The 21,947-nt window shown below is 48.7% G+C and overlaps 1 protein-coding gene and 1 long non-coding RNA gene across 3 annotated transcripts in view; one reads left to right on the forward strand and one right to left on the reverse strand.

Moving 5' to 3' along the window:
- The window catches only part of LOC144150106 (uncharacterized), a 210,695-nt gene that overhangs the window by 165,609 nt on the left and 23,139 nt on the right, over positions 1–21,947 (reverse strand). For both annotated transcript variants that reach the window (XM_077681920.1, XM_077681919.1), the window contains exon 3: positions 2,447–2,510. Coding sequence is in view for 1 of the 2 variants with exons in the window: in XM_077681919.1 (XP_077538045.1) it covers positions 2,447–2,510 (64 nt within the window). In the remaining variant the exon portion in view is untranslated. The remainder of the gene's footprint in view (positions 1–2,446; positions 2,511–21,947) is intronic.
- LOC144150107 (uncharacterized) overlaps positions 1–21,947 on the forward strand; it is a 131,187-nt gene that overhangs the window by 27,808 nt on the left and 81,432 nt on the right. The window lies entirely within an intron of this gene.

Genomic DNA, 21,947 nt, shown 5'->3' on the forward strand with positions numbered 1-21,947 from the left:
CTCCCGCAAGAATTTTGAAAATCCGTTCACTATGTCACTGAAACTACGCGCGATGAGAAATCACGCATAATTGTTCCCTCTGAACTCGACCGCAGACAATGCGAAGAAAGCTGCGCACTCTCTTTCGGAGAAGAGAGCAGCTCCCGGCGTTCTCTCAGGCGGCCTTCAATATATCACATGCCGGGGAGTTTTCTTCTTCTTTCTGCAATGTGGAGGGGTCTATTTCGGTCTGGTGCCACAAAAAAGCAGGCATGGCTGCCTGCTGGCAAGTGCGCGCTCAGGCTGGTAGGGCGTTTTTGAAGCTATAAACGTTTGTTGTCGAGTGGTCTCGTTGAAAGGGGAGTATTGAGTTCGTCACTCAAGCTCCACGCGCACTCAAAACACGAAAGAAACGTCAAAACTGTGCGTACAGGTTTAGGCACAGGAGAGGTTGGTACACAGCCGGCGGATCGTCACAGGAAATGAGAGAAATAAGCCGCAAAGTTGACCAGCGACAGCCAATAGGACAGCCATGGCCCCAATGACGTCCTTTAGGCCATGCCAGGGGATGCATAATGAGGAAAACTCAAGAGAACGTGGTTGGTTTTCCCTTGTCTTTCACAGCGGTTTGCGCGCTCACCTCTTCATGTGCACGTGTAATATTTGGCTCAGGTATTCCTGGCAATGTAATCTAAACGTCGTGCAGGTTTACTTGCACTGTTCAAAGAGGTCCCTTTAAGGGGGACATGGCTCCTAAAACAGCTTCCTTTAATTGTTAAATAAAATCCATGAAACTTGTCAATCTTGCTGCCTTTTTTTCCAGTGATTACAGATATTTCATTATTTTTTAAGTCAGTCAATTAGGTAGTTACAAAGATTGTTAAGTAAACTCTGTGAAACTTGTCAATCTTGCTACCTTTTTCCACTGATTGCAGATATTCCATTATATTTTGAGTCAGTCAATTAGTCAAAAAGATAATTAGAGATAATTAGCCATTTTCAGAGGAACAATAGACAAAACAATGCCAGCCATAAAACTGCAATCTTTATGTTTCACAATACTATGAACCCTGGTGAGTGCAATAAGAGAATCGTTTTTTTTTTTTTTTTTTGATGCACGACTTGGAACTAATTTTACAGTTGATTAAACTTGGCGTTTGAAATGGGCATTCACAATGGTTCCTTGTCAGTGGTGCCACCAAGATTGAATGAGGTGCAAAATTAGTTCCGGGCGGTGCATCAGAAAACCAATTCTGTTATTGCACTCACCAGGGTTCATAGTAGTGGAAAATTTAAAGATTACAGTTTTATGGCCAACACTGTTTTGTCCCCTGTTCCTCCAGAAATTACTATCTCTAATTATCTTGGTAACTCATTGACTTACTGAAAAAATAACAGCGTATTTGAAATCAGTGGGAAAGAAGCAGCAAGACTGGCAAGTTTCACAGAGTTTACTTAAAAATTAAAGGAAGCTGTTTTAACAGCTGTCTTCCCCTCTTAATTAAGGGGGCCATGAAAATGAAATACAAGTTCGTATCATTAAAAAAAGACTGCTTTGTCGTGTTAACAATGGTACCCATTGTACATCAGCCTTCAAACAAATAACCGAGATATTAGAGGAAACTTGTGAAGCCGTGACACCTACCCAGCCACTTTCCGGAGATTTTTCTCTGACATCACAGAACGACTGGCGGCCACCACCCAAAGCCACCACCAAGAAACATGACTGGGCGACTGTAGTCGGGCCGCTGGTTCTGTTTAATAGTATCACTGGAACGCTAACATGCAGTTGACAAATTATCACGTTTTCAGTGCTGGCCCCTATGACGTCACTCTTGCCCATATTATATAACATTGTACACTCGGTTACAACTCAAGAACGGCACCACCTCATGTAGTGTGTCACTCCGCCAAAGCGCCGGAACCGTGACGTGAGTGCGCGCGCGTTTTGAAAGGGGTTTGCTATGAATGCGCGATATCGTCTGCCTTGTCTCACGCAGTTTGTTTGTCGTCAGTGGAGTCGTTTATAAGCATATTAAGTCCAAAAAATCACGGGAACGGCTCATGCCGTGTTCAAAATATTCGCAGTAACGCCCTACTTGCGCCGCGCGAAGAAACATCCGGCTACGGTGATAAGGCACAGCGGCAACTTCCGGTGCCGTTCTTAAGTTGTCACCGAGTACAGTGCAAAATTGGACAGTTTTTCAGTATTTCTTGCATTTTTTTGCTTAAAAAAAAAAAACTCTTTCATGGAATAGAGCTGAGTAAGTTACAAACATCTAGTTCTTTCAAATTAAAACAGAGTTGTATTTTCTTTGTGGCCCCTTCATAAAGAAATTCCTGTGTTTTGCCCTAGCTGCATAGCTATCACTTAGTGCCTCTCCAACTGTTATCAGTTTTGAAGTGCCCAGCACAGCACATGTGCAGGATTTTGCACAGTGACCAGGCAGGTTGTATCGTGTGTCACCTGCTAGGTTGATTTCTGCATCTCCAAGTCTTCCGACCATTTGTGCTTGCCACTCGTCAGAAAGCTGAAAAAAGGAAGAAAAAGAAAAGGACATTATGTTGTAACAAGAAAGTCCAACTTTTTGGCACCTGTTTAATGTTTGCAGCTGAAACAGTTGCAGCTGTGAAGGTGCCGTAATGCTAAGACGTGTTTTTTTTTGTTGATCCTAGGCATGAACCATTATCAAAATTATGCACATTTATCTTTATCTTTTTCTTTTTACTCATTATTTGAATTTTGATTGATTGATTGATTGCGGGGTTTAACGCGCAGAAGCTACACTTGAGCCATTAGGCGTGCCGTAGTGCAGGGCTCCGGATTAATTTCGACCACTTCGTGGTCTTTAATGTCCACCGAAATCTTGACAAACAGGCATTTCCGCTTTTCGCCTCCAACAAAAAAGCAGCCACCACGGATCATCGCAATTTCAGTTGTAATGACAGAGCACCAGGCTTTTCGGCCATTCTTCGAGATTTTATTGCAGAATGTGCAAAGTCATTGTCAGTGACATAACTGTGATCTCGTAGTTTGCAAAATTTCATGTGCCAACTGTTACTGAAACGTGTTTTTAAAAATTTGTAGAGGCATTTTTATTCTCTGTATTAATTCAGAGCTCTCAAAAACAATGGAATGCAATTTTAGTTTGACAGCTTTCAAGGCCTCACTGTAGCAAAAACAACGCAGTGTTTGCAGTGCATGCAAGTCATGCAGTGAAGGTATCACTCAGCATTCTGCACGACAATGACACTGACTTCAAAAAATGGGTTTTCTGCGTGAAACAGATGTAAATTTGAAATAAAAGTCAAACCAAATAATTATTGGTCTGGGAAAGCTTCAAAATGAAAACATTTCTTTGATGCAGTTCTGTACATACAACTAAACTAGTAAGCATAAAGATTGACATACCAACCTGCAAACTGGTGAGACATTTTCACCTTGGTTTCTTACCACACCTAACTTGGCTTTGTACACTTACTACGGGGTGAACTGCCCTATTCTCATTCAAATGAGGACCGTTCTGGCCTAGAGTGAGAGATGTGTGTGAAAAAAATGTTTGGTTGCCTACACATTCGACATGTACTGTCCCATTTCTGTTAGCAGTAGAAGACTCCTCAGAGTTTAGATAAAGTAAATTCAAATTCAGATTCTGGTGGTTTAGTGTGGCGGAGCTATACCTGGGCTGTGAGGCAGACCGCACTAGTGGGCTCCAGAGAAATACTAACCAGCTGAAGATCTTTAACAATCGGCGAAATTTCGACACACGGGTGTTTTCTTTTTTCACGTCCATCAGTTTTGATAAGCTGTCTGGGGATAGTAACGCGAACACATATCAAGCAGAATAACAGTTTATTGGCAAGAATTTCTAAACTTGCTGGTAGCTGAACATACACATATGTGAGAACGTTTGCCCCGTGCATTTTAAGCGAGGATTTCTTTAAGCACATAAGGGGATCTGAGTTTCTTCTTTGTTAGTGGACATGTGGTTGTCAGTGATGCATGCGCGTGTCCCTGCCTACATGGTGCCTCTGGGTATACACATCTGATTTTCTTTCAGAACACCTGATGTTTTAGAGCTGTGTTTAAGCTTAGCAAGGTGACATACTGCATGGTGGCATAAATAAACGATAGATGCTCATGTTTCTCATTGCTAAAAACAAATAGGCCCTCTCGTGATAGTAGAAGCTCCACTTGCCTACAGCCTCAACTTTCAGCTTTCCCCGGGTTCCCAGGTTCAACTCCCACAAGAACCTAATTTTTCCTTCACAGCAGTGGCTATTTTTCTACCGTTTTGGTATGACGACGATGACTACGGTCACTTTTCGCGTTAGATTAGACACCTATAAGGCTTTTTTTGCCTTAGGATTGCTCCTGCGAGCATAAAGTTCCCAACAGGAACGTTGCCGAACATGGGCCGACTTCGCCACTTCTCAGTGCTGTCGGGGCATCTTCTTGTTATGTAGAGCATTGTTCCCTCCCCCTTGAACTCACTGCTGCAGGGCTTGTGGCTCGCCTGGTAAAAAGCAAGGAGCTCCCTCAGTTTGTCATCACGAACAACAAACTTCCTTTCGTCCCTTGAGTGCATCTCTATGTAGTGGCTGCAAATCATACAACGTGTGGTTGGTGTTAGTATAAGCTTTGAAGGCACAAATACTGAAACAAGCAATTCCTGCCGGTGTCTGCACTCCAAAAAAATTGCACCATCTTCCCACGTGGGAACCCTGAGGGGATGCAAAGCCGTGGAGTAGTAGCGTGTTAATTGGTTGTTAGAGTAAAGACACGTGTAGTAGCGTATTAAATGTCTTCTTTATTTATCGAGTAGTGGGGAACGTTTTGCGGCTTCTCGTTCTCGAAGCGAGGAATCCGCTGTTCGACGCTGGCGTTTCGAAGCGTTGTCACGTTGCCGAACGCCATCTGGATCAGCTACTCGCCGCTGGCGTTTCAAAGCCGCTTCTTGTTCTTGAAGCCGGGAATCCGCTGCTCGACGCTGCCGTTTACGTTCGGCGTCGCGAGCTCTCCTCTGTGCAGCCTTGTCTTCGGAGGTGCTCGCGGTTCTGACAGTGTGCTGGCTGGCACTAGTTGAAGGTCTGCCAGCCAGTTCGCTGACGAAATCGTTGGCGTCCGTTTGCAGTCATCGGACGCACAGTACCGGAGAAGCAAGTGAGCGGAGCGCGAACGGATTTATTTGCAGAGCAGAGGGAGTGGAGAGGAGCAGCAGCGTGCATGTGCGTGGCTGGACAGCTGGTGTGCAGAGAGAAGAGGAGCAGCGCGCGGTAGCGCACAGGTGGTGTGGAGAGTAGGAGGGGAGAGAGAGCGGCGTTATCACAGCTGTTGTGGAGAGGAGGAGAGGTGCGGACGCCGGACGACGGAGGGTCGACTAAGAGATGCTTTGCATCTAAAATTGGTGGGCCGAACCATTCATATGGTGGTGGATTACACAACAAAGCTGTTTCAACTTCATCAGGTTGCCCACGTTCACGGAACACAGCACGACTGACCGGGACGCAGTCCAAAGTAATGCACGAAACTGCCGCGTCTTGCCGGCCAGTGGCTTCCGCGTGATTGGCGGCGGGAGCGGCTGTGTCGCGTTCGACGCCACACTTCCACCCCTCTCCTGTGTTTTGGCTGCTGCTGCGCCACGCCCTTTCCTCCTCTCAGCGGCTCTAATGCAGCACCGAGCGCCAACGCACCCCACTCTCCACCCTACCCCGCCTTGGCTTCCGACCAAGAAGGTTGTACAACCTCCTTGCTTGCTGCCGACGCGCCAAACCACGCCCTCTTCCCTCTCCCCAGCTCCTGTGCGGAGCAGACACCCCCTCTCTTCATCGTCTCCCGCACCGCGGCAGCCGGCACACGGCGTCCCTAGGCCTCACCTTCACCCCCGCACCTCTGTTGCAGCGCCGAGCGCGGACATACCACCCTCTCCGTCCTTTTCCCCACGCCTCTGCTGCTACAGTGCCACACCCTGTCTCCCTACTCGGATTTCTGCTCGCGGACATTTCCTGGGTTACTTAGGGTAACTTAGGCACAGGTATCATTAGTTTTGCTCTTCCTGTAGGGAAGAGTAAATTATTTCCTTAAAGGGGCAATGACACAAAAAAATTTGCATCTTTTATTTCTGTTTCGATAAGTAGCTAATGACCTATTGATAACGTGTGGAAGCATCATTTGCTTCAGCGCGCGACGGCTTTTTAATTACAGACGTTTTTAATGCGGCCAGTCGCAGTTTCGGTTCAGCGGGTGCCGCGAAAGATTGGATTGATTGATTGATCGTATGGGAGAGGGATGGAAAGAAGGGAATTACCAATCAAGGACTGTATTCAAAAACGGGATTCTTGTTATAGGGGCCTGAAAGTATTCACCAGGGTCGGCCCCAGTTAGACTACCCGCGTCAGACCACTCTTAACTGCAAAAGCGGCAACTGTTCGTAATAAGATCCGTCTATTCCAGTATGTGCTTCACGTTGTAAGGTGTTGGGATTAATGCTTGTCAGGCTGTCTGGGGGATGTTTGGCAAAGTGTGGGTACGTCCACACTAGGTGGTGGAGATCTGATTTGACGTCACTGTTGCAGTAGGGGAATCGTGAGTGAAAGATTGGATTTTGTATAAACAAAGCCGTCCACGTGACTGTCGGACGGATATCACAAAACAGAGCCGCCGTAGCACTGTCGATTCCGCGTCGGCAGCAGTTATGCCGCTGCTAATGCCCCTACGTACTGATCTCGTCAGCCGCTTAATTAAAAAGCGACCGTGGTCGTGATGCAGGCGCTGCGAGTGCAAATTGCTGCCGCATCAAGAGAGCGACGCGCGACACTCGAGGCAGTGGGTGGGGAGACGCGCTCTGGGAGTGGCTTGGGAGCAGGCGGCCGGTCTGACAGGTCCGCCTACAGATGTGTTAGGCTTAACTCTTCGGCGGATATTCGATTGCCGCTCTAAGAGGCGCAGGTGACGATTTTTAATGCGATTTCCCATCACATCATTACCTATTTCCTCGTATCCAAAGTTTTGTTTACGCCATGAGTGCCATTTAGTGGAGCAGTAACAAGCTATCACTCGAGCTTCCTGCGCCTGCCTGCGCCACTTCGCGGCCGCGGCCGCCGGCCGCACATCGACCAAGTGCTCAGTGCGCCTGTCGTATGGCCGGCGCGTTTTTGCGGCCAGTGTAAAGCGTGAACCGCATGGAGCGTGTTCCGCTCGCGAAAACGAGCCGCGCACGCCACAGGCGCGCTGACGCTGCTGCGGAGCCACCCGCACGCTGCGCGCGGCCAGGCAGGCGACGGCAACATGGCGGCGGCTTCGGCCGCGAATCGGTGTGGCGAGCTCGAGCGACCACTTCTAAGCGCTCTCTAGGCACACACGAAGTTGCTTGTGCGGTAAAGGAGCTCATAATGTGGGTGAAAACGGTACTATAAAACATCATCCGCGTCGCTAGTGAAAGCGCCCATTCAATATCTGCTGGGGAGGTAAGCCTAAACATCCCCGGCGGAGCCAGCCGGCTGTCTCGAGCGCTTCGAAACTGCCGCCCTGAGGTGCGCGCCTCACCACTGGCGCAAGTCGTCAGGCTCCACCCAATGCTGCGCGCGACGCGCGTCATTTTCTGAGCGAGGCAGAAGCTGCCGCGCGCGCGCATAATCGTCGACGCGGGGGCCAAAAATCGCACGCTCAACGACGACGCGAACCGCGCCATGCGGCTCAGGCTTAACAAAAAGCAATAAAAACAAAGCGCCTGGAATCGCTGTAGAGCTTAGGTCGCGGCCAGCTGCCCAATGAGACGAAATGCCTGCGCCTCCGCCGCCAACGATCGGATCGTTTAACTCGAGAGCGATCGGAGCGGCGAGCCAGCGAGAAAGCGCCGGCAGTGCGGAAGCGCCCAACACAAACTCGTGACGTGTTTGGATATTGTTTATTTACTCCACATCCAAGTAGATGTGGATGTCGCGAGGGCCTCCGCTGGCTGCTCGGTTGCGTTACGCCCACTTTAAAATTGATTCCAAATATGTTCTAGGCTGTATTTGCCGCTGATATTTTGCAGATTATGTGCTATGCGTGTAATTCACACCAATCTATCTCCCACGTTATCTCACCTACAAAATATAGTGTTATACTCCTTTAAAATAATTTTACTTGCGATGTCGATTACAACGCTCTTGAAGGCGCTTGCAAGTTCCGCCCGAGAACCACGCGGAGGGTATACGATTGCTCGTCCCTTGCCAATCAAATGATAGCCTTAATTATTACGTAATAATAATTAACCCTGTAATGCCCAACGTATCATATAAGATACGCCATCTTTCGGATTTTTTTACTCGCATCTGGGCCTTTCGACCGCCAAGAAATGCCCACTGTGTCATTTCGGATACCTCCTAAGTCTTTTTCAAAAAACTATAGCTCGATAACTGCCCGCATGGACTCCCAAATACAGTTTGAAAGATGTATTCCTCCATCATAAGCGCACCCGGTGGGTCTACACCCACTTTCATTGGGTGTATGATACACTTTTTTTGCAGGTATATGACACATTATATATATCTACTTGATATGTAAGCATACATATACCGACTTGTAAATGGGTATATGCTGCACTATATAACTACATTATATATGTAAGTATATAGTCCATATACTTATTTTTTGTGCGTTTATGATACATTGCATATACGTAATTTGATCACCCTGGGAGAAAAAAAAATCTCACGTTTTTTTATTGTTTGAGTGTCAAACTATAATGTAATAAAGCATTCGAATTTCTATCTAGTTTTAATTGTTTGGGCATTACAGGGTCAAGCCACTTACTTGAAATAAATCGTAGATAATTAAAAGTTCAGTTAGGAAAACAGCAATCAATTTCAGACCTCGAACACAAACCACGAAATCATTATCAATATTGCCATTATCATATCGTGTCTGGAGCGCTCCCCCAACCCACCTTCAAAACCTTTCGAAGCCTCTGGCATAATGTAACGTTGTTGGCTTTGGCTTAATGCGATCGAGGCTTGATTATGAAGCTTAATCCCCGTTCAGATGCTCCGACTCGAAACTCCATGTGGCGAGGGCCGCAGAGCCCCGGTAGGGGACGGAGATGGGCCAGTGTTTACAGCACGGTGAAAATTGCGAGGCGTGCCATGGAGCGGCGGCCTCCTCGACATCCCGTAAGGATTATTTAAGTTCCAGCCCACTCCGCCGTGTCTGGCAACGAAGCTGCCCATCAGAGTGCCCGAGAGTTGACCCACCGGGCAAGCCAGGAGTTCGGCGAGCAGTGGCAGGTCTCCCCTCTCTTGTCGTTCCACGAAGTCACTCAGCATTACCGTCTGGAACGAACGCTATATCCTTCTGCGCACAAAAGCCTCACTAAAGAACAAGAGCGCCACCTCCGAGGCATTCAAACAAACACATTTCCCCATCCCACTAGAGCCCACATTCTGGCCCCCAGCCAGTACTCCTCGCAATGCCGCTTCTGCGAGGCTCCGGGCACCCTCTACCATATCATGTGGGGCTGTGATAAGAGCCCCCACCTACCGACCCCACCCCCCCCCCCCCCTGCCTTTCCCCTCCCCTGAGCACTGGGAGAGAGCACTGTCCAGCTCGGACCCTGACGACCAGCTTTGGCTGGTAGAGCGAGCCCAAGAAGCCGGACAGACTCAAGGGGTCCTGGAATGAGGAGTCTTCCCCAGGGCTGACAACTTTAGATACATGTTTGTTCCTCCTCCCTGCAAGTTCTGTTCCTTGATTCCATCCCTAAATCAGACATTGTTGTGCACGTTGATGCAGTGTCTTTCAGGCTCACCAGGAGGCCTTAACGTTGGTTGCTTCAGTATCATCGGCTCAGTCCGCAACTTGATTCTTTTTTTTTTTTACTTTCTCAAGGAATTCTTGGTCAATCGGCCCCGAGCAGCGGCGGCAGCCCGCGGCTTTCTGGAATGAGAAGATGCCACGAAGCTTTTGATGTTGTTGTTTCTTTTTTATCGGCTCAAATAAGTTTTTTTGTCTTCCTCCTCTTCCGACAACAAAAGTGCTGCGCTGCGTTCTTTATTTTTTTCTTTAGGAAAGTAAAAGAAAAGCTTTAGTGTTAAGCCACAAAGTACAAAACAGCCAACGTTATTACATCAACATGCACAACAATGTCGGATTTAGTGATAGAATCAAGTAACACAGCGTGCAATGAGAGCACTATATGGGGCCGCGCCGGAACTCCGCCGCAGCACGCCTCGTAGCTGTTCTATTTCTTTTCTAGAATTCTTTTATGTTTTCGTTTTTTTGCTCCGAATGTTCGTACTGCCGAATAAGCGCGAATAAAATAGAATACAACCACGTGCAGCTCGTGAAGGTATATTCCATCCTGACTCGCGTGGGCCGTCGCGTTCGTTCGAACGCCCATGGATCCTTCCGAAGCAACCGAACTGTTCTCTTCGCGCAAATTTCAACACTGGAGGTTCCCCAAGAAGCTCTGGAGAATCGTCAACGAATGTAAGTCCGGCGCCATAACCTGGTCTAAGGACGGCACGGCAGTGGTCATAAACTACTCCAAATTCCAGTCGGACTACCTTGACGAGAGGCGTGGCGTCTTCAAGACGAACTGCCTCGCCAGTTTCGCAAGGCAGCTTAATCTGTACGGGTTCCGCATGGTTGCTTCCAGGTTCAGGCGGACTGCGGACTTTGTGGAAAACGACGATTTGCACGTATTTCGACACGAATTCTTCCTCAGAGACAGGCCCGACATGTTGTCAAAGGTGGTCCGCAAGCCAGGCCGTTGGTACAAGAACCGAGATGGCGGCGAGCCCAGCTCCTCGTCGGGAGGATCGCGCCGATGCCAAGGCCTCGTAGACAATGCCCGCGCGGGGCACAGCCGAGGCCACGGAACCTCACGACGCCAGCGGAAGATTCCGGTGAGGCGAGCCCAGGACCAAGAGCTACGCGACGGCCAGCCTGCCCGCCTTGGAAGACCGCCCTCGCTTACCATGGGCACCGCCCTCAACGCTGTCGGGACGCCGTCGGAAATGACGGGCAGCGCCAACAACGGAGCCCACAGTGGTAGCATGACGACGATATGCCAACAAGACTCTAGCGACGACACCGAGACTAGCGACACCGAGTCCAGTGACACCGATGCCAGCGACGACGAGTATGACTACAGCCTGTACGTCGACGCCAGGAGGGAGCTCCGCGATGCGATGGCTCAGTCGTCGGCGGACGGCGAAGGAGGAATCGTCGACGACGCCGCTTCGGACGTCTACGTCGACGGATGGATCCTGCCAGCAACGGCGAGTTCCGAGAGCCCGGCGGAGATCCACGGAGGGAACTCGGTGGCCCTGCAGCTGTACCCGAGTCAGCTGCAGACCGTCGGGCTTATGCTCCATGGGCACGGCCACGAACCCCCCCTTGTGTCGCCGACAGAAGACGTCCGCATGCTGGATACCGAGGTCCGTACCACCGGCGAATGATCTCTTTGAAACTCCGTTGTAAAAGTGGATGGCTGAAGTCGCAGCATGCGCGCTCAGCGCTCGAGATGACTGGTCGTTTGCTAGAACGCGCTGGCTGACTAGCTGCCGCTTTCGAGATTCAGTACCGGCAGACTGGATCCAACATCACTGCTGTGCACGGGGCACTTTTCTTTTTTGGTTCTGCGCCATAAGCTTGCCACTGATACACCGAAAATTTATTTATAGTTCTAACTCGCATTGTTTCTGGTTCGTTCTTTCAATTTATTGTTGGTATATTTAGTTCGTTCATATCACTATGTTTAATTGCGCTAATCGTTTGGAAACTGTAATGGCTTTTGACAGCAATTTCACTTGATCGAGTAGTCGTTTTTAGTGGTCAGATGGTGCTAGTAGCAAATGTGCTCCTCGCTTTAGTTATGCATAGCCACAATAGAATGGTTACATCGTTTTACTTCCTCGTAGCAGTGACAAAAGTATTCGTGTGCATTTTCAGTGTTGCAATAAAGGCTTTCAACTACTCCACGTAAGTTAATGGCGCGAAGACGGGGAACATGAACATGATGCAACAAGATGCCGTTTCGACGCGTCGACGAGGTGACCCCTGAGCGGCTCCCGATTTCGTGATGCGAATTAAATGTTTAGACTTCAATGCCTGCTACTGACAGCAGGGCCTTTGCTTTCGCCTTAGTCAACAAAATGACTAGTTCACAGGCCCTCCTCCCTGTATGGTCATTTGGCCTACCGCTATGGATGATGCGCATGAGTTTAGTGAGTGTGCGCTGTTGTAAGTCGGGTGAATGTGCGCTGAGACAGCGTGTATGCCGGGTCCATCTTTGACTATTATGAAGCCCGATGTTTGGAAGTAGGGTACATTTCGGACGGGTGATATATTGAATACGTAACTGTGCGGATAATTCTTTTGTTGAGGGTAAATAAGAACTCCAGTCTCTTGGTTGGGAGATATCGTTTATTCGGCGGTGCAGAAGGCAATTTCCGGTTCCGCTCCCGTTGGCTCCCGATTTAGCCAATTGGCGTCCATAGCATATAAGGTCGTCCGGTTGTTGCGTGTGATGGCTGTTGAACATCACCCCGGGTTCCTTCGTCGATGAATCGAGCAAGGGTGAGACAGCTGAATCAGATTTGGGAGCAGTTCTTGGAGCTGCGAAATCGTGATTTTGGAGCAGAAAAACCTTGATTTGGAGCAGAAGAACATTTACTGTCACCTTAAGAGCCCAAAAATCAAATTTTTGGCAACTCTGATTGGACAAGTGCACTTTTTAATCCGCTTTGACCGTATATAACCCTGAAACAGCCTTTCAATAAAGTTTTTTTCTACCAGAGCATCATAAGTTGCGAACTGCACTACCTGTTTACAAACCATTTTTAAATTATTTGGCTCAATGCATAGAGAGCTTGGAGTTCCGTTGAAAATATCGCAAAACAATGAAAAAAAAACGCAAAACTCAGCAATCGTAAGGCATTTTAATTATCATGTGAATGCGGAAATTATTATTTTTGTAATCCCAGACTCGGCTTTACGCACAAGTGTAGAATCATGTCAAAAGGTGCGCAACGCGAGGTGACAGTCGTCGCACACCCCCAGCCCTCCCATTTCCACTCCCAAGGTGCACGTTCACTACGTTCATACTTTTAGTAAGGTTGGTATGTTTAGCCACCTCCCTTTTGGCATTAAATTTCGCTTCAGACAGATGAACCATTATTACTAGCGTGCAATAATGGCCCGTCCCGCTATCGGACACTGCTTGAACATTTTCCGGTGGTGTAGCCTGCGCCGCCACTTCTGCAGTATCGATCATTCCATTCTGATCAATCTTGACATCGCAAGTTACATTCCTTTGAGTCTCGCGTTATATCTTCTTTGATACTTCGTGTCCGCTTTTTTAACAGCAGAGCTGTTTAGGCTTGATCTTGGTCCGTTGGCGGTAGCTTAAGAATACCAAAAAAAAAAAAAAAAAAAAAAGAAAACACCCCGGCGCGAGGTACTCGGCACGACCTTCACGCAGTGGCTTTAGAAAAAAAAAATAATGAGCGCACGTGAGCCTCGTCAGGAGCGCCCAGCGGCATCCAGGCTTGCGCGTGGGCTTGCGCCACGTGAGGAGCTCCCGCTTCGTCGTCTTCGGCGCGGCGGACCCGTGGCGCGCCGGTCGCTGCAAGGCTCCCACCCGTAGAGACGGAGGCCGTTGTGTTGCCCACGTGAAGTTTTTGGTCGGTTGAGCCTGGGAACTCCGTAGCGGGGTCGTCGAGACGGGGGTGGGTCGGAGGGAGGCGACGTAATCGGGCTGGAAGTAAGTTTTCGCAAAGCGGCTACGGCGGGGGGTGCCGGGACCCGACTGAGCAGGTGCGCATTCGTTCTGCGGGGATGGGCGCCCATGCCTCGCTGAGCCCGCGCATTCGTTCGGATGAGTGGCTACCTCCTCGCCGTCCCCGCGCGCGCGTGCGCAGTCGGGTCCCGGGAACCCCCCGCCGTATTGGCGGTGAGCGCGAACACAGGCGGCGCTGCGAAGCGCGCCTCCGTGACGTCAGCTTAGGGATTCTCGCATTTGTCGTCTGCTTCACTCAGGATCGCTCTCCCTGCTGTTTCTTTGCACTCGGTCAACGTCGACGTCTGATGCTTGTCCGCACCAGAATTGGCGTGTGGGTAACTTTTTATCATAATAATAGGCTTAAAATCGCATACACTAGCCAATGGTGTCAATTAAAGTATAGTTTTGGATACCGCTACGGGAGAAACATTGCCGGCGCCACCCCATTCCTTGCGAAGCCGGTCCTGTGCGGAGCGCGAAGAGTCGGAGCTAGGCGTCAGCTTCTCATGTAAGCATTCGAAAAAAAGGAACAGTCGGCTGCTAATAACCGACAACAGCCAAAATGGAAGACCAAAAGAAATTCTAGGCCTTCAGGGCTGTCGGCTTTGGCAGAAGGCATCACGATTCCCGGTAATCATATGTAAGGTAAAACAGTTTTTGCAACCTTGCCGAACGCTCGAACGCGTTTTGTCCCATCACTTTACGTTGTCAAGGCATGAAATTTTGCCGACATGCACTGTAGACTGCAAAAACTGTAGGTTGAGTTCCAAATAACCCAGTGTGTATATACGCGCGTGCTGATTCTATACCAGGCATCTAACCAGTATGAAGGGTTATTGAGCAAAACAAGTCACGTCTTCGTTAAATTTATAGTCACACATATATGTTTGTTAACCTGGAGGGACATTTCGGAACATTTTGCACAGCCATATCTTCCCGATATTCGGATATGCGTTATAGGAAAACTGCACTCAAGAGGAAGAGGAGGAGTAACGGGAGGAGGGAAAAACTTTGTTTAACAATTAAATCGATCTGGTTAGTGGGCCGGGTCCTCAGTCCAGGACAAGAGAGTAAAAGTAATTTTCTTCAAATCATAGAACGCCATCCCGAGTAGAATAGGATTTGTTCTTCGCGCCTGGAAGGGTTGAAAAGCAATAAAGAGCTACTTGGAATTCTTCTTAGGTTTCGAGTCTTGTAATATATGCAGGTATACTATTTATTACCGTTAGTTGGCGAGTATATCATGCCTTCAACACCGTAATCATGTCATCATTGTTCGAGTTGAGAGTCAGTTCGTTATGATAACGATATAATTACGATAGAAATTCGGAACACAAAAGCCGCCTTCGAGTACTGTGGACCACGTTGTTTAGGGCGCGATCGCGGTGGTGCAGCACAAACCTTCTCATTGTATTTGCATGTGAATAAACAAAGCACGGATATGAACCTTCTTGCACGCAGCCGTAATGAAAGCCAATTTGTGAAGAAGGGAATGTATGCCATACAAAATGAAGGAAATATCCACACGACCTTTGTGAGGCTCACAAGCATCCCGAAACCTCCTAATAAGAAGTTGGTGACGGCGCAGAAAAATTAATGCGTTGGGCGAAAAAAAAAAGCAAGAAACATTAATCCGATACAAGACAACAACGAAAGAAACAGAAGAAAGCCGCTTTATTTCCTGCTGTGCGATGAGCGTGTAGAGGCCGCTGCTTGATACGTAGTATTAGACTGTTGAGCCTTCATAGGAGCATCTCAAAAATACTGCAGGGAAGCCTACGCATTTTGAATACTTATCGAGAAGCTCTGATCGCTGATCCTCACGAATAAGCAAGAAAAGACGAGTTACACAGGATCTTCTGAGCGATACTCTGAAGAAAGTTGTTCTCTATCTCTTCGTGTGTTGCAAACTTGAGGGGGATACAGCTTCAAATTATTCAGATGCGTCAGAAGCTGGCAAAATAACTGAGTCGCTAGAAATACGCTTTTCAACGCACTACGGCAACGAAGCGGGTAATTTCTAGCCCAGGCACTGTTGCCCCTCCCAAGCGGAGTGTAGCAGACGACAGCGGCGCGAATCCCTAAGCCGACGTCAGAGCCAGGGGGCGCCACTCAAAGATCTCACCGCCAATAGCGTCGCTTTGCTAAAACTTTCTATTCGAGGGTGACAGTCTTCGGTTCCTGCTCGCCGTACGAGGAGCGTGCGTAGACTTGCGCTTTATAAATAGCTTGCAAATGATTGGAATGCTTCTCGCGGTCTAAAATGGCGACCACAAGGTTGAAGTTAGCAAGAGACCGGATTTGAAGAAGCATGAGCATCCGCCCAACTCGTCTCACGTGTTTCCGAGCTATTGCAGAGGCGGGCACGAATCTGTCAAGCCACCCTTCACAATCCACACGCGGAGACGCCCACCGGAGCAGCTGACGAAGAAATAAAGGTCACCGAGGCTAGGACGCCCTACAAGAGGATTGACCCTAAGCGGCTGTGCCGTCGGACGACGAAGACGATAGGGATGACGAGTGCTACTGAATCTCGTACAATGAAGTGGCTGATCAATTAGCCAGTATGTCTCTTGGTAGCCTGTGGTCGTGCAGTGTCCAAATGATAGCTTTTTATTGGGGGCGAGATTTAGACGTTTGCAACTACTCCAGACTTATCGGCAAGACGCCCTTCTCTCTTCTAAAGATTATAGCCCCCTTCGTCATGCATGGAAGCCGATGTTTTGTGAATTAAGGCTATGCGAGGTAGCAATCACTAAACTTCGGTGCAAAATTCCCCCATTAAATTTTTATCTTTATAAATCTGGTCTGGCCCCATCCCCGCATTGCCCTTTCTGTGACGAGCTGGAAAATATAGAACATTTCCTCTTTAATTGCCGCAGCTTCTCCCCAATGCGACGCGCGCATCTGGAGTCAACCTTTAGGCGCCTCCACCTTCCGATAACTACGTACTTCCGAAGTTTTGTCACTAGGCGCTTCCGCCCTTGGAGTCTGCCACAGGGATGTTGTGTTTGCCCTACACTCCTATGTTGCGGCGACAGGCAGGTTTTCCTGCTAGCCAGCTAAGCGTTCACATTTATTTCATTTTTCTTCCTGACTCTACCTTCATATTATACATATTAAAAATTTCTGTTCTGTATTTCATTTTCTAAATTTTGAGATCTAAAATAATAGAGGTCACATCCTGATTAGGTACAAAGCTTCTTGGCCAATCCCCCGCGTGGGTATGTGCCATAATCTGAGGCAACCAACCAACCAACCAACCAACATACTTTAATGGTATTTGCTTTACAGCGCCGTCCAAAACGGCCTTGCACTTCTGGGGTCCGGCTGCCCCCTCTCTCCTGGGATCCGCTGTCAGATGGGGGAGAAGCTAGGTCGCCCAGCTCTGCTGTTTTTTCTCCAGCGTTGCACCGCTAGTGAAAGATCTTCCTTTTTTTTTTCTTCGTCGTCATTGGTTACCGACCATTCGAAACTCCTGACAAGCTACGAATCTGTTACATCAGACCGCGCAAAATGACTTCACTTCAACAGGCAGACTAGAGACACTTTACGCAACCCCTTCCCCAGAATTCTAATCTTGGATCAAGGGTACCACCATCGCTTATAGCCTGATGCATCGCAGCATGTGTCCCGGCGTAACACCGCGGCCTCGTGTTGTGAACTACCCATAGAAACATTATGAAGACAGTCAAGGTCTCTTCTCTCACCTCTGCTGTTAGCCCTGCCCAAACTGGCTAGAGGCGCTTTCAGACACCACGGGTTCCGCCAGGACATATACTGCGACACATCAGGCTGTGAGCGATGGTGGTACCCTTAGTACAAGACGGTGTTCCGCCGGGACATATGCCAAATAGAATTACAGTGTAATCTCGTTAAACTGTACCCGCATAAGCCGTAGTTCCTTTTTATAGGTAGTGAAGTGGAATCCCCGACTCGGTTTCCCTTTAACCTAATGCATTCGGACAAACTGTAGTGCCGGTTAGTACGTACTTTCTTCACCTCCCGTCAGGTACGGTTTAACGAGGTTTCACTGTATAATTAAATGTTTTCCAATTCAGAAAGAGCGTTCACCGTGGCTAGATGATACCAATCTGTGACAGGAGACACAGCGCAAATAATTTTGACACTCCACACCCCGACTACCCCAGAATCAGCATTCTCCGTGGATGGACTGAGCCAGTTCTCCTCACGTGTCGCGCTCCGCGAGGTTTCCTGGTACCATCAGATGTGGACGGTCAACACCGAGTACATCGTCTCATGACGCAAGGCTTTCCCGTACTAAATTGGCGAGGAGACACTTGCACGTGCACTACGCATTCTTTGGCAGTTTTTATGGAGGCACACATGAAATTAAAAAAAAAAAACGGCAAGAGCGCACGTGCAGCGCCTGCCGCAATCCCATCATCCCCCCGCGCGTGCTCTTTTGTTCTAACGCCCATGAATCCTTCAGAGGCGCCCGAGGAATCGCCGCTCTCTCCAAGCTCCGAAGACCAGCCGTTCGCTAATCTGAGTTTCCCCCAGAAGCTTTGGAAGATCGTCAACGAATGTGAGTCCGGCGCGATTGCTTGGTCCACGGATGGCACCGCTGTAGTTGTCGACTATTACAAATTCCTGTCGGACTATCTTGAAAACCGCGTGGACATCTTCAAGACGAACAACTTCACCAGTTTCATCAGGCAGTTAAACCTGTACGGGTTCCGAAAGGTTCGTTCCAGACAGAGGGCGACCGCGGCAAATCCGGGACCACGCGATTTTCACGTGTTTCAAAACGACTTCTTCATTAGAGGCCGCCCCGACATGCTGCCGGCAGTGACTCGTAAGAAGGGTGTCTCTCAAGACAAAACGAACCAGAAGGAAGATGGCGGCGGCCCCGGGCCCTCATCGGGAAGACCGCACCAGGGCCATAGGACTGTGCATGGTGGCCGCGTGGTGAACAGCCGAGGAAACGGCACGCCATCGCGTAGGAGACAGACAGCGGTCAGGCGTGCCCTAGATAGACAGCGACGCGCTGCACAGCTTGTTCGCCTTGAAAGGCCATCTTCGCGTCCGTCCAGCGTGCCGACAAGGGCTGCCGGAACGTCATCGGACGTGGCGGCCCACGAATACAACCGCGCCTACTGGGACAGCCTCTGGAGCTCAGAAGAATCCACCAGCGACGCTGAGACCGGTGACGACGAGGAAGGATCCAGCAGGCCTTCTGCCGTCCATAAGGCTGCGTCGGTGGCCGGCAGAGTGAGAGTCGACTACGCGGCTTCAGACAAGATCGTCGATGACTTGATCGAGCGGACGATGGCGGGATCCTACAGCCCATCGGATAGCTACGTCGACGAGATGGCGGCCCTACTGGACCCGAACCAACCTCCCAGCGTCGTGCTGATGATGTTCAAAGAGTGCGCCGACGAACTAAACCTCATGCCGTCGATAGAAGACTACCTGAGAGTGGACCCCACTATACGCCCCATTGACAATTCAATAGATGATGGGCTCCCTGATGGTCCACCGTAGGATGATCTACTATCGGGCGAGTTGCGCCCAGCCGAATTTTTTTGCTGTTCGTACCCTCCTCCTCCCACACAGAATGTGCAGCGACTCGGCGTTGTCATGCTGCTTGATGGCTGATTTGTTTTTTCTTGTTTAAAGTGCATTAATTCATCACTGTGTAGACTTCGGTGAGGGTTTTGGAATTCTTCTGAGTTTATTGCATTGGGTAATCTGGTAGCTGGTTCTGTCTTGCTTTCCATGCCCAAGAATATCTTTCCCCTTTTTGAATGTTCCATTACACAGATAATTTTTGCAATGCCCTGCCTGCAGGGAGTATTTCCGGGTAATTCAATAAAAATTTTGCAAGTAGATCTAAGTCAATATGACTGTCTACATTCTATTTTACAGCAGTTGCTCGATAGAGAGAGAGAGAGAATAGTCTTTAATGATACTGGTGAGGTTACCCTGGCCAAGGCGCCTAGCTTGCTACACCAGATGTATGAAAAAATGGAGTCAATGAACAGATGATGATAATGACTGTGATGAAGATGACGCGCTCATTAAGAGAGTCCTGTTTAAAGAGTGATCAAGTCCTGTGCTTCGCAGGAAAGACAATAGAGCTTTTGTCGCTCGAGATGCTCGTTTAGAGTTCGACCAATGGCCTAGCACGTCAGCAGTCACATGTTGGCGGCCAGGAAAATGGGTAGCGTGCATGTTAGGCTCCAGACCAGAAGACGTGAATTAACAGGAGAGGTGCTGGACTACGATCATATTCAGAGTACTATTAAAAATGGAGCTAACTCCGCGGTTGGCTGCGGACACCTCTTTGGCAGGCGAGATTTCGTTTCCCAGTGGGTACAAGCCATGCACTTCCTGTGTGCACCCAGCGACATTACTGGTTCAGCTAAAATGCTCCTCCCTATTCTTTTGACTGGCTGCTAAAAGAACTCTGCTGTTTCACTTCAGTATAGTCTAGGTGTCGAATCTTGGGTTTTGGAGTGAACGTGCCGGGTTCAAGCCCTAGAAAAGCCAAATTTTTTCTTGCGAAACTACTAATTTTTTTAAGCGCAAAATGATCTTAGCTTAATTTTTCGCATTCTTTTCATACGGGTAGTTTGGTATATTGTAGGTCAGTTTAGAGGCGTGGCGTGGCATATCAACACGTTTAACGTTCTGCATCGCACCAAAAGTGCCGGGCTTGTACCTATTTTGAAACGGAACATCTCCTTGAGCGGTGTGACTGACCCAATTTCTTACCGCATTTTCTTCGATGTCGTCAAACTATACCACATCACACCGGAGGCTCACCGCATGTCTTGCATGCTCCCCACCTACATTTTCATCTTATTGTTAACTTACCACGTTCGCTATGTCTCCTTTGAGGTACAGGCAATGCTAGAAAATATCCTGGGCAAAACCCTCAGCCGTACGCACCATAGAGCTAGCACTCTACTTTAAATGTGCTGTCCTGACCACGTCGTGTTCTGCATTGCATGCTCAAGTCAGCAAAATGATGCGCCTCACCACATTACGCGTAACATTGCAGTGCATCATATGGGAGCCTGTAAGGCAATGTAAACCTCAAGTTCCCCCTCTGAAACGCCTATTCCCTTGTTGCTAGACGCATGCAATATCGAGAGACAGGTCTCGAAGGGGAAGACCAATGACTTGATAGAAGGACAAAATAGGGAATTGCGGAGACAAATGGACTCGAGCAACACCAGACAGGAGCGGTTGGAGGTCGATGGTGGGAGAGGCCTTTGTCCTGCAATAGACCCAGAGGGCTGTTCATGATGATGATGATGATGCCTCAAGGTGTGCTGAAGACTGCGGTTGCTGCTTCAGGTAATATTTAATCAGTACTTTGTCTAGCATTCCCACCCCATTATATGTTGAAACACAGAAAAGGCCATTCAAAATCTAAAAACTGTTCACAGAGGCTTATTCAAGCTTCTTGAAGATGTCTAAGCCGAAAAGTTATTCGTGCAAGCCATCTTGGAGAAGTTGTGTCGCCTAGATAACACAAAATTGCAAGCAAGCTAAACTTCTTGCTAGACAAGTCTTTTTCAAGATGTTTCAATAAGTTTCCAATAGCTTTCAAGCCCTTATTAGAACAAAGCCACTTGCAAACATCTTGTCAACTTCTTTAGTGGCTTGCTCTCACTGTTCATGCATGCAGGCCTCCAATATTGCTATACTCGGTGACAACTTAAGAACGGCACCGGAAGTTGCTGCAGTGCCTTATCACCGTAGCCGGATGTTTCTCCACGTGGCGCAAGTAGGGCGTTACTGGGAATATTTTGAACATGGCGAGAGCCGGTCCCGTGATTTTTTGTACTTACTATGCTCATAAACAACTCCAGTGATGACAAACAAACTGCGTGAGACAAGGCAGACGATATCACGCATTCATAGCAAACCCCTTTCAAAACGCGCGCACTGACGTCACGGGTTCGGCGCTTTGACGGAGTGATACACTACATGAGGTGGTGCCGTTCTTGAGTTGTAACCGAGTATACCAGCCGTCCTCACAGTTAGTATGCCCTGCGGCTGCTTCTGGAACACTCATTTCTCCTGGCCACTGCTCTCCCAATAAATATCCTTGCATACGCTGCCCCACAGTTCAGATGTTTTTATTTGGAGAAGAGCGGCCGGTCATCGGCAAGCGGTCTGGAGAAAACCACTTTGTGTGTCAAAGTTAACAGCTGGTAGCAACAT

Source organism: Haemaphysalis longicornis, unplaced genomic scaffold, assembly GCF_048455015.1.
Source record: "Haemaphysalis longicornis isolate Haplotype H1 unplaced genomic scaffold, Haemaphysalis longicornis Haplotype H1 scaffold_8, whole genome shotgun sequence".
NCBI classification, from domain to species: Eukaryota; Metazoa; Arthropoda; class Arachnida; order Ixodida; family Ixodidae; genus Haemaphysalis; species Haemaphysalis longicornis.